Genomic DNA, 12,920 nt, shown 5'->3' on the forward strand with positions numbered 1-12,920 from the left:
TCATAAACTGCCCATAATTTGGTGCAAGTTCATTGATTGCAAGTTGACTAGTCTTTCTTCTTTGACCTCTTGTGCAAATGAAGTGAGATGATCGCAAAAGTCCTTTAATGTGAGTAAGAAATCATGACCTGATTCATTTGGAAGCATTGGGTTGTTGTTTAGCTTCAAGGTTAGAGTTAGGGGTTCCAACCCTTGTGCCTTTTAGCACTCTATGTGTCAGTGCTATGCACATATCATAACACATGATGTTGAGATGAATCATCAACTGAGATGAATCATCAACAATACTATGACCATAAATTCCAAGCTCTTACAAACTTGATCAGGACATACCCAAATATTCTAGGTGACATTGCTAACTACTTTTTTGTCACTAAGTTTCAAAACAAGGGAAACAAGCATCACCATGGCTTCCTTTGGGTCAAACAAGCTTTGGTATATGGGGTATTTACAAACCAATAGGTAGAATAATTTGTTGATCAATACATCACAATAGACATCTCTCAGCTTGATGTCTCGCATCAAGACATACAAACCCACAAACATATGAAGACATGCAATAAGCACAAGAAAGTATGCAAAGTTTGGTTTCCCATAACCACCCATGCATAGCACTCAAATCTTGCTATGCTTGCATGCTGAAACAAATATGGATGCTTGCAAGACAACTTGAAATACATATTGGGGTTTCTCTCCTAGCAATCCACTTTGCTCCTTAGCATTGAAGAGTTCTTTGAGCAGCTCAATCTAATAGAAGAAGAATACTTGCTTTACATGTAGGAACTTCACAACTAACTTCACTCTTAAGGGGACACTTGACAGACATAACATTAATCCAACCTTGTTAAGACTTTCACGGATCCACATGGAATAGCATCTTACTGCACTTCCCACATGATAAAAATTGACAAGGATATGATTGAAGCAGTTAAGGTAGCACTGTCGCAATGCTTAAGCATGCTTGCCGACAAGCGCATACAAGAGTCAACAATGACACTCTCAACACACAACACATTAACGCACAACAAGCTATTTATTTGTCTTTGTATTTTCCCCTAACAAGTAGTAGCCAAGAGTTTTTATACATTGACCCAAACTTGCTAAATGAATGTACCCTTCTATTTAAAAGACGAGCACAATTTGAGAAAATGGCCCCATCAAGCACTGACATTTTTATTATTAGCAAATACCTCCAACAAAAACCAAACTTACAAAACGTATGTCTTGTGGCCTTCGCCAGTGCGTACACCATCATTAATAGGAAAACACAAAAAAGAATTAGTGCAAACATTATGTTCTCAATGGTTACCAAAAATCCAAAGACCTACAAAACCACTATAGAGAGCTTTGCTTTTTTTTCTTGCCTATCGTTTGCAAAGAGCACTTGTTGAGTCATGCATTCCCCTCATGGCATGACATATACAAAAATGACAAAAAGACTTGATAGAGACCAATAGAAAATGCTTCAATGAACTAATTTCTTCTCTACGTACGATAAGCACAAACACAAACACAAACACATGCACTTCAAGGACAAACCCAATGGTGACCAACAATACTGATGCATTAGACCCTTCTCGAGAGATGAACTTGCTAAGAAAAACAAATCTATTCATCAACCTCAACAACTTACATACACACTCATGCAAAACATAGAGTGCTAGGCCTAAATCTAGAAACTAAACTCGGGGCAACTAGCTATCTTGGATGACAATGCTAAGAAAATGCTTAGACACTAGCTATTGGTTGCAACTGTTCTTGTTACTGCAGGGACAAGAAAACTTTCACACTGCTAGATGTGGTCGGAGCAATGACAAAACTTGGGACAAGACCTACCTAGGGCACTCTTGTTGGCATACAATGGAAAAGTGGCTTACAACATTGAGGGCACAACTATACACTCGGCCCTCCATTTGCTTCTAATGACTTCCATTTATACAAGCCTATCAACTGACAAACTCAAACACTATCTTCACACTACAAGTACTTACAACAAGTGGGCTACTGGTGTCCTTGATAGGCCAAAACACATTTAGTGGCATGCGACTATACAAAATTAAGCACAATCATGGTGACTTGTGTCAAGCATTCTCTACAGACTCCTGGATTTTCTTGGAGTAGCCTCCTACCCTAGCAATCATGCCTTCTTTTAGGAAAAACCACATGCATTACTATGAGCTCACAGAAGCCATGCACACATCTTGAGTCATATTCGCATAGCCAAACATTCTTGCGCTAACCTTTTGTCACTTAATGTGCAGTATTGCCGTCCAACAAAAAGGCATACAATAGCAAACCTTTACTACACAAATGTTGTTGCCAAAGAAAAACACAATGACGATGTCTTCAACTTGCTTGACACCCCTTCACATTTACTCAAAGCAAGTGACATAAGGCACAAAACGTGCAGCAAGACAATAAGCCTACCAAGTGAAGCAATAAACACTGGTGGATTGCATGCTACATTGAAACTCAAATTTGACATGACTATGAATATTTGCTCGAGCAACCTGGACATTTCCAATGGCCTCATCAATGGTGCGGATGGTGTCCTTAGAGACTCCCACATGACCACAAAACCTTTTGTTGTTTGCATTGAGTTCAATGACAAACAAAATAGGAGTGCATGACAACAAATTCCTCTACAACATCAACACTCCAAGAACATGGACACCAATCTTGCCAATCCTTGTTAGTTTCAAATCTAGAAAACCCATTGTCTTTCAATACAATTCCCCATCCAACCTGTAGCAACATGAACAATACATCATTCGCAGGGCCTCTCCATGGACACCCTCGCATTCGACCCTTCAGGCATTAAGGCACTTGCACTAGTTTATATAGCCCTCTTACAAGTACGTGATCCAACAAATCTTTCTTTTTGTCCTCTTCAAGCTTGAACAAAAATACATCAAGGTTGCATTGGAACTACACCATCTCACTCTCCTCACAACACCAGATGATTCTCCTCACAAGAAATTCCCTCTCTTGCCATAGCATCTTTGTAGCAACGATACTTTGTCTCTAGAAACACATATGGCATCAGCCCAAAACAAAATGCTTTCAAAACATCTCGCATAGTTAGGGCCTCGGTATTGCCACTTTCTACAAGGAGGAACTTCAACTTCTGCAAGTAATTTGCTCTGTTACAAACGAAGTTACAAACGAAAGATGTCAAAGCTTGCTCTCCAAAGCTTTAGCAATTAGCAATAATTAATATGTATAGATCTCCAACACACATCCTACTCAAAATGCTACAAACAATGCTACTAAGAGTAACCCTAACCACTCCAACATATATCCTTAGAGACACCAAATTTCAACCAATAGGGAAAAAGAGGGAATCAATGGTAGTTGAAAAATATCTATATAACCATTATAGGCATGTTGTACTGTATGTCTCTCTTTAATTAAGTGGCAGATATGTTCTCCAAACTATATGAATAGTGTAGCCCCTCCCTTGTGAATTACATGCGTGAGTGCGGGCTAGGGGTTGGAGATTATTGGCAATAGAAGTTCACAACAAACTACTCAATTCAGCACAAAAGAAGATCACAGAAGATCGGTAATGAATTAGTCAAGGGACAAACTTAGACTTTGGGTGTAATCTACGTGACTGTAGGTCCTACCCTATAGCCTGCGCGGAGGCGTTGGATGTCACATTTGTATGGTTTATGCAAAGCTTTCATGGAAGTTTCTTTCCTTTGGGAAACAAGATGAATCACATTCATGAGGCCTTCCTTAAAGAAGTGGTCATTATTCGTGAAAGAAAAGGGAGATTTCGTTGAAATCCTTTCGTAAGTTGTTTGTGATTCTTTGTGTTAGTGTGTGTGGTTAGTGTAGCATAAACTAGGGAATGGTTAGACCGATATACGAAGTTTCTTCCGTGTATATTATTTTAATTTGTGATGTTGTGGTCAAGGGTGAAACCATGAATCGTTATTTGTGTTGGAATGAATTGTTGCATTTTTTTATTTGACACGAATTGGTGGAATTTTTAACTTGCTCAGGCTTGTGGTGTTGTAAGCTATGTTGAACCAAAGACAAAACATGGAGCAATGTAGGTAAGGACTTACCTTGCATGATCATTGTCTGTCAGCACAAAATCAAGTTTCAATGATATCCTGTCATGTGCAATCTTTATATTAAAGATCTACGAGATTGTAAGCTATTCAAGTGAGACTTTCTCTCAATCTACTATCCCTCATAAAACTTTCTCAAGCTTTATGGAAGCTTTCACCATACTTTCCCTTTGAAAGCTATGCCTTCTTTCCACCTTACCAAAATGAGACTTCCTCTACCAACAACAAGAAGGCAACTAAAGGCACCAGGTTGATCTCTCAAAGCAACTATGACCAAGAAAACATAACCACTCACAACCTCAAGGTGCTTTCGTTCCGTTGCGATTCTTTTGGGGGCGAAGACCTACATTGATCTTGCTTCCAAAAGCAGCTTCAACAACCCACGTTCTAGGCATTATATGAAAATTATCACCCAACCATAGAGTACTCTCCTCACCCCCGAGCATCAAAGGTCATAGGGAAGACACATGGCCCAACCTGAGTAGACTTGCACAACCCATGCCATGGAAGTCCCATCCATGAGGAATGCATCAACCAAGCTCATCGATTATTGCCATGCCTCTAGTAGAAATCATTATCTAGATATTGATTAGTCTCCCCAATAGTGAGTTCCCCTATGCTAATATATAGTTATAATCCACCGCTATACAAGGTTTATCCCCTTCTAGACCTCCATCCATATATCACTCTAGTTAGGATTACTCATCCTAACCTCTTGACCCCCCACATTAGGATCTCGTGTGACCCTAGTTCATGGGTCGCTAGGAAACCAAGCTTAACTAGGGATGTAACAAAAATTAAAATATACAACTGATTGTGTCTTCTCTTGTAACATCCATGGGAATCAATTGCCTTTTTTACATGGGTACACACATGATTGAACTATCACCTTGAACTAAGCTAAATGTTTGAATCATTTCTTATGTGATCTCAAAAGCGATGTTCATCACTTTTCTTTGAGCATCTTGGCTATTCAAATTGTAAGCAAGCTTATAAGAATCCATTGAGCCTTGAGTCAATGTTATCAATTTAAATCAATATAGCAACTTTGTTCTCTTTATTTATAATGATCTGCACTTTCAAAGTGGGATTGTCTTTAATCACCTTAATTGCCTGCTCTTACAAGCCAATTTCGGTCTTTTTTTGTAATTTCACTAATAACTACCTTGTACATACTATATTGACATATACCTCTATGACTTTAAAAAGCAAATACACAACTCTTAAATTCGTGTTTCTAGATAATAGCATTGAACCAATTCTCACAATGTAAATCATGCTCATGTACATTAAATAAAAACACATGTATTCAAATGATTGTCAACCCCTTCATTTAGTCTATTACCTTGCTGAATTAAGGCCACTTTAAAAACCAACTTTTGCAAGGTGAAATTTGATCAACATATCCACCAACAATATAATCATTTTGATTTTACAGGCTTCAAAAGTGTTTTTGTATGAAGGCTAAAAAGGCATCCCACATGACAAGTGCCTTTAAAAAATATATTGCCCACCCAATGATAAGGGTCTGATATGTTGGTACTTTATGAGCCTAACTTGACAAGAATCTATATATATTGACTACATTAAATATGAATAACTTGATTCCATTGACTTGGTATTCACATCCTATGATCCCCTTAGAGAGGAAATCTCTTATAAGGTTTAGCTTTGATATGCATAGAGTTCATCCACACTCTATTGTGGTGGTATCTATAAAGTGATATTAAAAGAGAACTAGCATGATTTCTCTCACCTTACTCCTTGTGCCACCTAAGCTATAGAAATGTAGTGTAAGTTATCATATGTTCTAGATGTGCCGTACTATCCTTGCCTTGTGAATCGTGCCCATTTTCACAAGACTAACTAGGCAATGTTTCCACCTATTCAAATATCATCAACGTACTATAAATAAGCTTTTGCTTTACTAATTGCTTGGAGTACCAAGTTCTGAAAAGTTGGGAAAATCCAAAAGAATATTTTCAAAAGCTATTCATATACTTGAACATTCTACATGACAAAATATAAATATAAATATTCACGACAAATAAACCTTGTGATAACATTATTACCACAAAAGCGTAATAAAAATAATTTTGGGTGTTTTAAAACTAGAGAGCAATAATAGAGCCAATTGTCATCTAATCGAGTGGGTAGATTGACAAACATGTCTACATCTACGAGGAATCATTATGGTGCCTCCTTCACCCGAAGGCATGTACACACATGGACACACACATACATGTCCCACTAAACACACACACCAACTAGAACGCGCATACAAACCGTGCAATTGTGTCTATTCCAAAAATTGTTAGCATTAAGGAAAGCAAAATTATTTAAATAAAAACTGCCATTTAGAAGGACCCATACTTGACACGACAAGGTGTCGGCTGTGAATCATGAGCACTAGAAATGTGTTCTAAATAGCTTTGGGAATCCTTCCCAAGACTTTTGTGGAGGTCCTTAACTTGTGGATGACTTACAGGAAGGTTGAAAACGTCCTTCCTAGAATATGATCCATTTACAATCTTCTTTTCCTCTGAGGCATCGCAACCAATGCTATTAAGATTTCTCTCATTCTCATTTTTGTGTCACTCTCACCACTTTGAAGCTTTGTAATCTCTTATGATGGCTGTAGCATTGTGAGACCTAATGTGGAACTCAAGGCATCATGTGGTGCATAACAAGACTCTAGTGGACTTTGATGGCATACACGTTTTCCTTAGACACACAAGATTTCACGAATGGCTTCTTCTCTTTGAAACTCCTAAAAGCATGCCTTGATTCTGATAACATCTTGCATTATGTTTGTGTAAACTATCTGAAGGTGGCAGAGCTTTACATAGAAGTTGGCCATCTCTAAACATGATAGGTCTTTATTTACATTACTTCCCTTGTAACAGGGGGGTAGAGCGTCAAAGTTTCACTGTGAAGTTGTTCAAGATCTATCATGATCAGAAAGTGACTAATAGCATGTTTCTTATGAAAGGTCTTGTGCACAAGCCACAAGCTTTAATTCTGCAACATACCGAAGGGAAAGTAACTGCATCGGGTACCAAGTTGTGTGTTAGCAAGTGCAGATCTGTCGAGCATTTCTTAGACTACACTCTCTATCAAATACAATTACTGAGAGTCAGGCTGTTTAAGTATACAAGAGGACAGGAGCAAGCACATAAGATTTGAGATTTTAAAAGGTGTGCTAGATCCACAGTAAATAATATCGTTCATAACCTAAAACATCATGTACAACCCAAGAAATACTGGGGAAGCTCTCTTCATCTATACAAACAAATAAGAGTCACTATTAGCAGAACCTTTTCTGGATGAATGCAAAAGGGAAATAATTCTTTCTAAATTACACTCACAGGCTATATCTGAATATTGATTCAGAAATAACTAAATTTAGGATACCACTTTCCCACACAGCACTCCCACAACGGCACATGACACTCAGACATCTGTGTCTATTTTTTGCTAAGCCAGAGTCTCCGTTTGGCTTTCTTTCGCTCATCAGCCTACAGGGTGAAAAACAAAATCACTGTTAGCCTGTTGCATGCATGCACAAGAGCTGATGACTATCAAAATGACAATAGCAAGGCAGAAGGAACAACATATGTACGTAATACAAAAAGTACAAAAGCATTAGAATTCTCAAAGTACAATGAGAACATTGCTTCAGTTGATCCTTGGTTATTGTGTTCTACAGCTTTGGCACCCACAGCCCAAAAAATATGCCACTAATTATTCATGGTGAACATTAGAAAACATTGTTCCCGGACCAAAACCTTCCATGTACATTGGTAGTCAAGAAGACAACAAACAAAAAACAAAACCTTCTTAAAGCACTTTACAAATGACTTGAGATCAGAGAGCATTAGAATTCTCGAAGATCAGACCTCCAACAGCAGAGGTGCTGCCAGAGCAGTGAAGGGGCCTGCTTACCCACGTGTGGACGAGCAACAGTTACATCCATGGGCAACCTTGCTCCTCCAGACTCCCACCTAGGAGATTAGGCTAAATACAAGGACATGTAGTAGTAGGAAAACCTATAGTTCTGCAGGTGCCATTGCAACCCCTGAACCACTAGGCTTCCATTTAGCTGTACTTTGCCATATTAATTTTAAGAATCCCTACCTAGAATCCTGCAAATAAGAAATTGAAATGCACAAAACTTCTAACACGGTTAATATTTAAAATCACATACAAATCTAAATGTTTACCCATACATCAGATGCTTCCCTGAAAGTTGTCAGATGTGGGTTGTTCCTCCTACACTCTTGATCTCAAAATTCACATACAAATCATCAATCTTGATCCCACACAGATGATTCCCTGAAACTTGTCAGACTTGGGGTTTCTCGATTTGTTACTCCTAGATCCGGTTCATGTTAGCGTTTCAGGAATGTCTCCACAGGGCATTGAAAACAAAGCACTGGTTGTACCATGATTACTCCTATTCTATGAAAAATGATGTGCAGACTTTCCACTTTTCATACCATTGTAATGAACTTCCGCATTGTCAAAACCACCAAATCGCGTGTCCTGTGAAAAAAACAATGACAAGAAATATTAGATGGTTATCCTGACGTTTATGAAACGTCCATATACTCATGAAACCTCAGAATGTAAACATGAACAGCAAATGATATTCATTCCATGTGAATGCATATATACTACTGTCGCCACAGTAAAACTATTTTTAATTCTCAGATTTCAACTATTTCAGCATATTCCACATTTCAAGCCCTCACGAGTCACTGATTGAAAATGCAATTTCTCAAACAACTAAATTACTGCTTCCTATGCAAGGCATACACCGTTTTTATGGGATCATAAAAAAGACCCGAATTTATTAAGAGAAAAAACGTTCTCAATCTCAGCAATACATGTTAGAATAGAATATTACAATCTATGCCCTTAAGCTTCAAATTGGTCCTCCCCAATGGCACCTGGGCCAAGCACATCCATGCATACAGCTGGGTTTCAACTATTTCTATACACGTCATCGTGTGAAGTATCACTTGACCGGGGATTATCATAATGTGGTTCATCCCAGAGTCTATTTCAAGCATCAGTAAGGACTTGTTTCATTAAAAAATTGTGCAATCAGGTTACAATTGATAAAAGAATATGGAGAGGTCCCTTTGTGCATAACCGAAACCTGGATCTTGTCATAGGTATAAACAACATGCTTAACCCCAGAGATTCTTGGTATTTTTTCGTGGAGCATGTGACGAACAGAAAAATGCACCCAGCGCTTGTAAGTTGATTACTAGAACTACACTTAGGCCTTTGAAAGAAGCAACATTCATGGGTTCTATCTATCAGATACCAACTTAGTTAGGCTACCTTTCACTGTTATACTTCCACTACGCTTCTTCAATCATGTCTGTGTGCTGAAACTAAGAACTTATATTTTTTGAGTCATATTACTTAAAATGCAAAATTACGCATATAATCACCATACCGATTATCATCACACTCTAACAAGTGAATGATGCCCACACTGTTGCAAATGGCACACTGAGCATCCTTTCCAACCTTAATCTCCACCTGCCATACAAGTTTCAAACATGCGGTAAGGTGAAGCTATGAGCCCAGCTATTCAACAGATTTCCAATGACTTCATCCTGCCAATAGGTTGTGAGAAGAAGATATCTTACTGCTGACTCTGACACATATCTCTCAGTTGCCACTGGTTTTCTCCCGTTGTTCCGTTTGAGTTCATACACAGAGCGCTTCAGTGCTAACTGTGCTGGCTCAAAGGAAACTTCTTGAGAATTCTCAACCTGCCCAAATGATGCAATCATTCAACGTCTTGACATGATGCCAAGTCCTACCTAAACTGCCAGGGTAGGTGAAGACGGCATTTATAGAAGCTTGTTAAAGACTAACCACTAGCTTGACTTCAAAGATAGCTTGGCCTGCATCAAGATATTCAATAATCTGGTCCTTCATGTCCGTTTCTACAAACAAACAAAACTTCAGTATTTTCATTTCTAGCTTGGTTGTCCATTCATGCCAATCAGGTTATTAGAGACGTTGCCTCAATATATTGCAAAGCAAACCATGTGAAATATATTGAATAACCATCAAACAAAAAGAAGAACAATATCAACATTGACAAGCTTCATAGCAAGTGTTTGAATCTGAGGAAAAAGTACAAGATTCTCACCTAAAATTATCCAATTTTGGTTGTTAACAAACACTTGGACCATCTCACCCTGCAGGCAAATTGCAATCTATTAAAACTCGTCTCAACCAAACAGACAGACAGTACAACAAAACATGTGTGCATGCTTCAGAGACGAGGCAAATGTCACTGCGTCACTGGGGTTCGACTTACCTTTCTGTTTCGATCGTCCATGGGTGTGCACTCCAAGGACAGTATTGTATCAATATCGTCCGCAGTAATGGTATATTCAGGTTGTGCAGCTCCTGCCCAAATATTGTAAAACATATCTTTCAACGACAAGGGCAAAGAGCTCCACATACATTACAAATGAACGTGTTCTTTGTAAGTAAAGCATGGGTCTTGACTTCACCTGGTATGTGAACAAAACTCCCATCCCGAAAGTGACGAACCCACTGTTTGGGTTTAGCCAGAGCCACAATGAGAGCAATGCAGAAACAGCATCAGAAATTGAAAAGCTAAAGAACAGAAACGAACCAAGCAGAGTTTGAAAATGTGATAGACTGTGAGATTCTATTTCAGAAACCACAGTACAAAACTTTGACTTTCGTTCATGATTGAAATACTTTGCACCACTAGGATAAGATATCAAAAAAACTAATAATGTAGAAAACAGTCTGCATATAACCATAGAAGCAATCCTTCAGCTGTAGTTATATTCAGACTTCACAAGGCGTAAGGAGTACACTTACACAATATACAGAACTCACTCATACAAGGTGCACTCATACTCCAGAAGTTCCCAAAGATTATTATGGAGATAAATTATATATCAAACATGGAAAACCATCTCAAGCACGCTACAGAAACGGCTAGCACTTTATCTTTATAATTTACAAACCAAATACAACCATTAAGTCCTTCAAAGCCAAGGCAGCACCTGAAAATGACAAAGAGTAGTTCCATTGATGGAAATTCCACAAGCGTTAATCTTCTTTCCAAGCACAGCTTCACCATTGATACAAAGCCCCTCTATGTCTGGTAAAGGATCTTCTTCTGTCCAAAGGACAACAAAAAGAACAACAATTTAAAATTCAAAAATCAAAATCCCCCCCCCCCTCTCTCTCTCTCTCTCTCTCTCTCTCTCTCTCATGTGTATAAGCCATCCTTCCCCACCAAGTTTTGTAAAACCCGTGTGGGTTTTAGTGGTTGAGGCTCTGTTTCATGTCGTGGTGTGTGAGTGTTCGAGTCCTAGGAATCACTTCAGATGAGTCAATTTTTGGCTCCTTGGCATTGTTGCTACGAAGTAAAAAAACCTCTCTCTCTCTCTCTCTCTCTCTCTCTCTCTCTCTCTCTCTCTCTCGGGATTCAAAACAAGAATAAGAGGAAGAATCATAAACCATTGGGATCAAGATCGAGGTAGAGAATGTACAAAAACTGACCATGGATAGAGAATGGCATGGAAAGTCATACTTTCTGAATTGAAACTTTTGTGGCATTAGAAACATGGCAACATGAAGGCAATACATCCCCAGATATAGATGGGTGCAAGGAGACCTTGAATAAGGAGGAAAACACAGGAAGAAGGAATTTTGGTGGGTTGGCATGCTACATCAAGACGGTATACCGATATGAACATAAAAAAATAAATTAAGCATATGCAGCTGTCGTCCTCAACCTTGAATGACTGCCTGAATATACCTTTGTAAGACTAGAATACCTTTGTAAGACCTTGAATGACTGCCTGAATATACCTTTTTTGAAGTTCTAAAGTCCAATAATCTACACAGAAAATAAAAGAGAAAACGAAAGAGAAGAAAAAAGAGGTAACAATTTTTTTTGTTGAAACAAAAGGAAGACATACTTGGCAAGCAAAGAAACACTTATGTCGTCATCAGTGCCCAAGCATAACTAGCTATATTGGGTTTCTAAAGACCCGCGGAGTGTCTTGGGCAAACCCAGTGCTTACTAAAATACGTGAAATAAACAAAAGAGAAAGAAAACAAGAAAGGAAGAAGAAAGGAAGAAGGTGACCAAGCAAAAATAAACAAGCAAATCAAGAAACAAAATCGACCAAAAAACAGGAATAAAATCTCTCTCTCTCTCTCTCTCTCTCTCTCTCTCTCTCTCTCAGCCTCCCCATCGCTCCTGCTCAGCTTCCGTCACCCGCTCAACTCTCCGCTCAGCCTCTCCGCCTCAAGCCCCCCCCCCCCCACCGCTCAGCCTCTCCACCTCTCTCTCTCTCTCTCTCTCTCTCTCTCTCTCCCCCCCCGTAACCCCTCTGTACAGCCCTCCGTACAGCTTGCTGTAACCCCTCAGTACAGCCCGTCGTACAGGTCTGTGACCCCTTCGTACAGCTCCGTGACCCCTTCGTACAGCTCGTCGTACACTCTCCGTACAGTCCCGAAACCCCCCCTACAACGTAACAGCCCCGTACAGTTCTCCGTACCCTTTCCGAACATCCCATACCAGTCCATCGTACCTGCCCACACTTTCTCGCAGCAAGCTCCTAGGGTTTCTAAACCGGAGTTGGGCTAAAATCCCAGCCCAACTCGAGGGTTATGTTCAGCTAGGGAGTTCTAAAGATATGGAATGGCCTACCCTCTCCTCCAAATCCCCCTCAACTCCATCAACCTAACCTATCAGGACTCAGGACTCTACGGTTGCAGCCATGACACCCTCTCTATATGCACGCAATTACC

At 39.3% G+C, this 12,920-nt stretch overlaps 1 protein-coding gene across 2 annotated transcripts in view; it reads right to left on the bottom strand.

Annotated features, from left to right (window-relative positions):
- Positions 1-6,930: 6,930 nt before the first annotated feature.
- LOC147882959 (uncharacterized) overlaps positions 6,931-12,920 on the bottom strand; it is a 62,018-nt gene continuing 56,028 nt past the window's right edge. The window contains exons 13-21 of one of the 2 annotated variants that reach the window (XM_087400418.1): positions 11,159-11,271; positions 10,631-10,673; positions 10,432-10,523; positions 10,261-10,309; positions 9,981-10,051; positions 9,749-9,874; positions 9,553-9,638; positions 8,582-8,627; positions 6,931-7,600 (exon numbers count right to left, since the gene is read on the bottom strand). In XM_087400418.1, the coding sequence (XP_087256544.1) occupies positions 7,550-7,600; positions 8,582-8,627; positions 9,553-9,638; positions 9,749-9,874; positions 9,981-10,051; positions 10,261-10,309; positions 10,432-10,523; positions 10,631-10,673; positions 11,159-11,271 (677 nt within the window). In that variant the 3' untranslated portion in view covers positions 6,931-7,549. Of the gene's footprint in view, positions 7,601-8,581; positions 8,628-9,552; positions 9,639-9,748; positions 9,875-9,980; positions 10,052-10,260; positions 10,310-10,431; positions 10,524-10,630; positions 10,674-11,158; positions 11,275-12,920 lie in introns of both variants that reach the window. The other variant, XM_087400417.1, reaches the window with a different exon arrangement.

The sequence above is a fragment of the Dipteris shenzhenensis genome, chromosome 29, assembly GCF_047967505.1.
Source record: "Dipteris shenzhenensis isolate YYH24624 ecotype China chromosome 29, Dip_SZ_1.0, whole genome shotgun sequence".
Taxonomy (NCBI): domain Eukaryota; kingdom Viridiplantae; phylum Streptophyta; class Polypodiopsida; order Gleicheniales; family Dipteridaceae; genus Dipteris; species Dipteris shenzhenensis.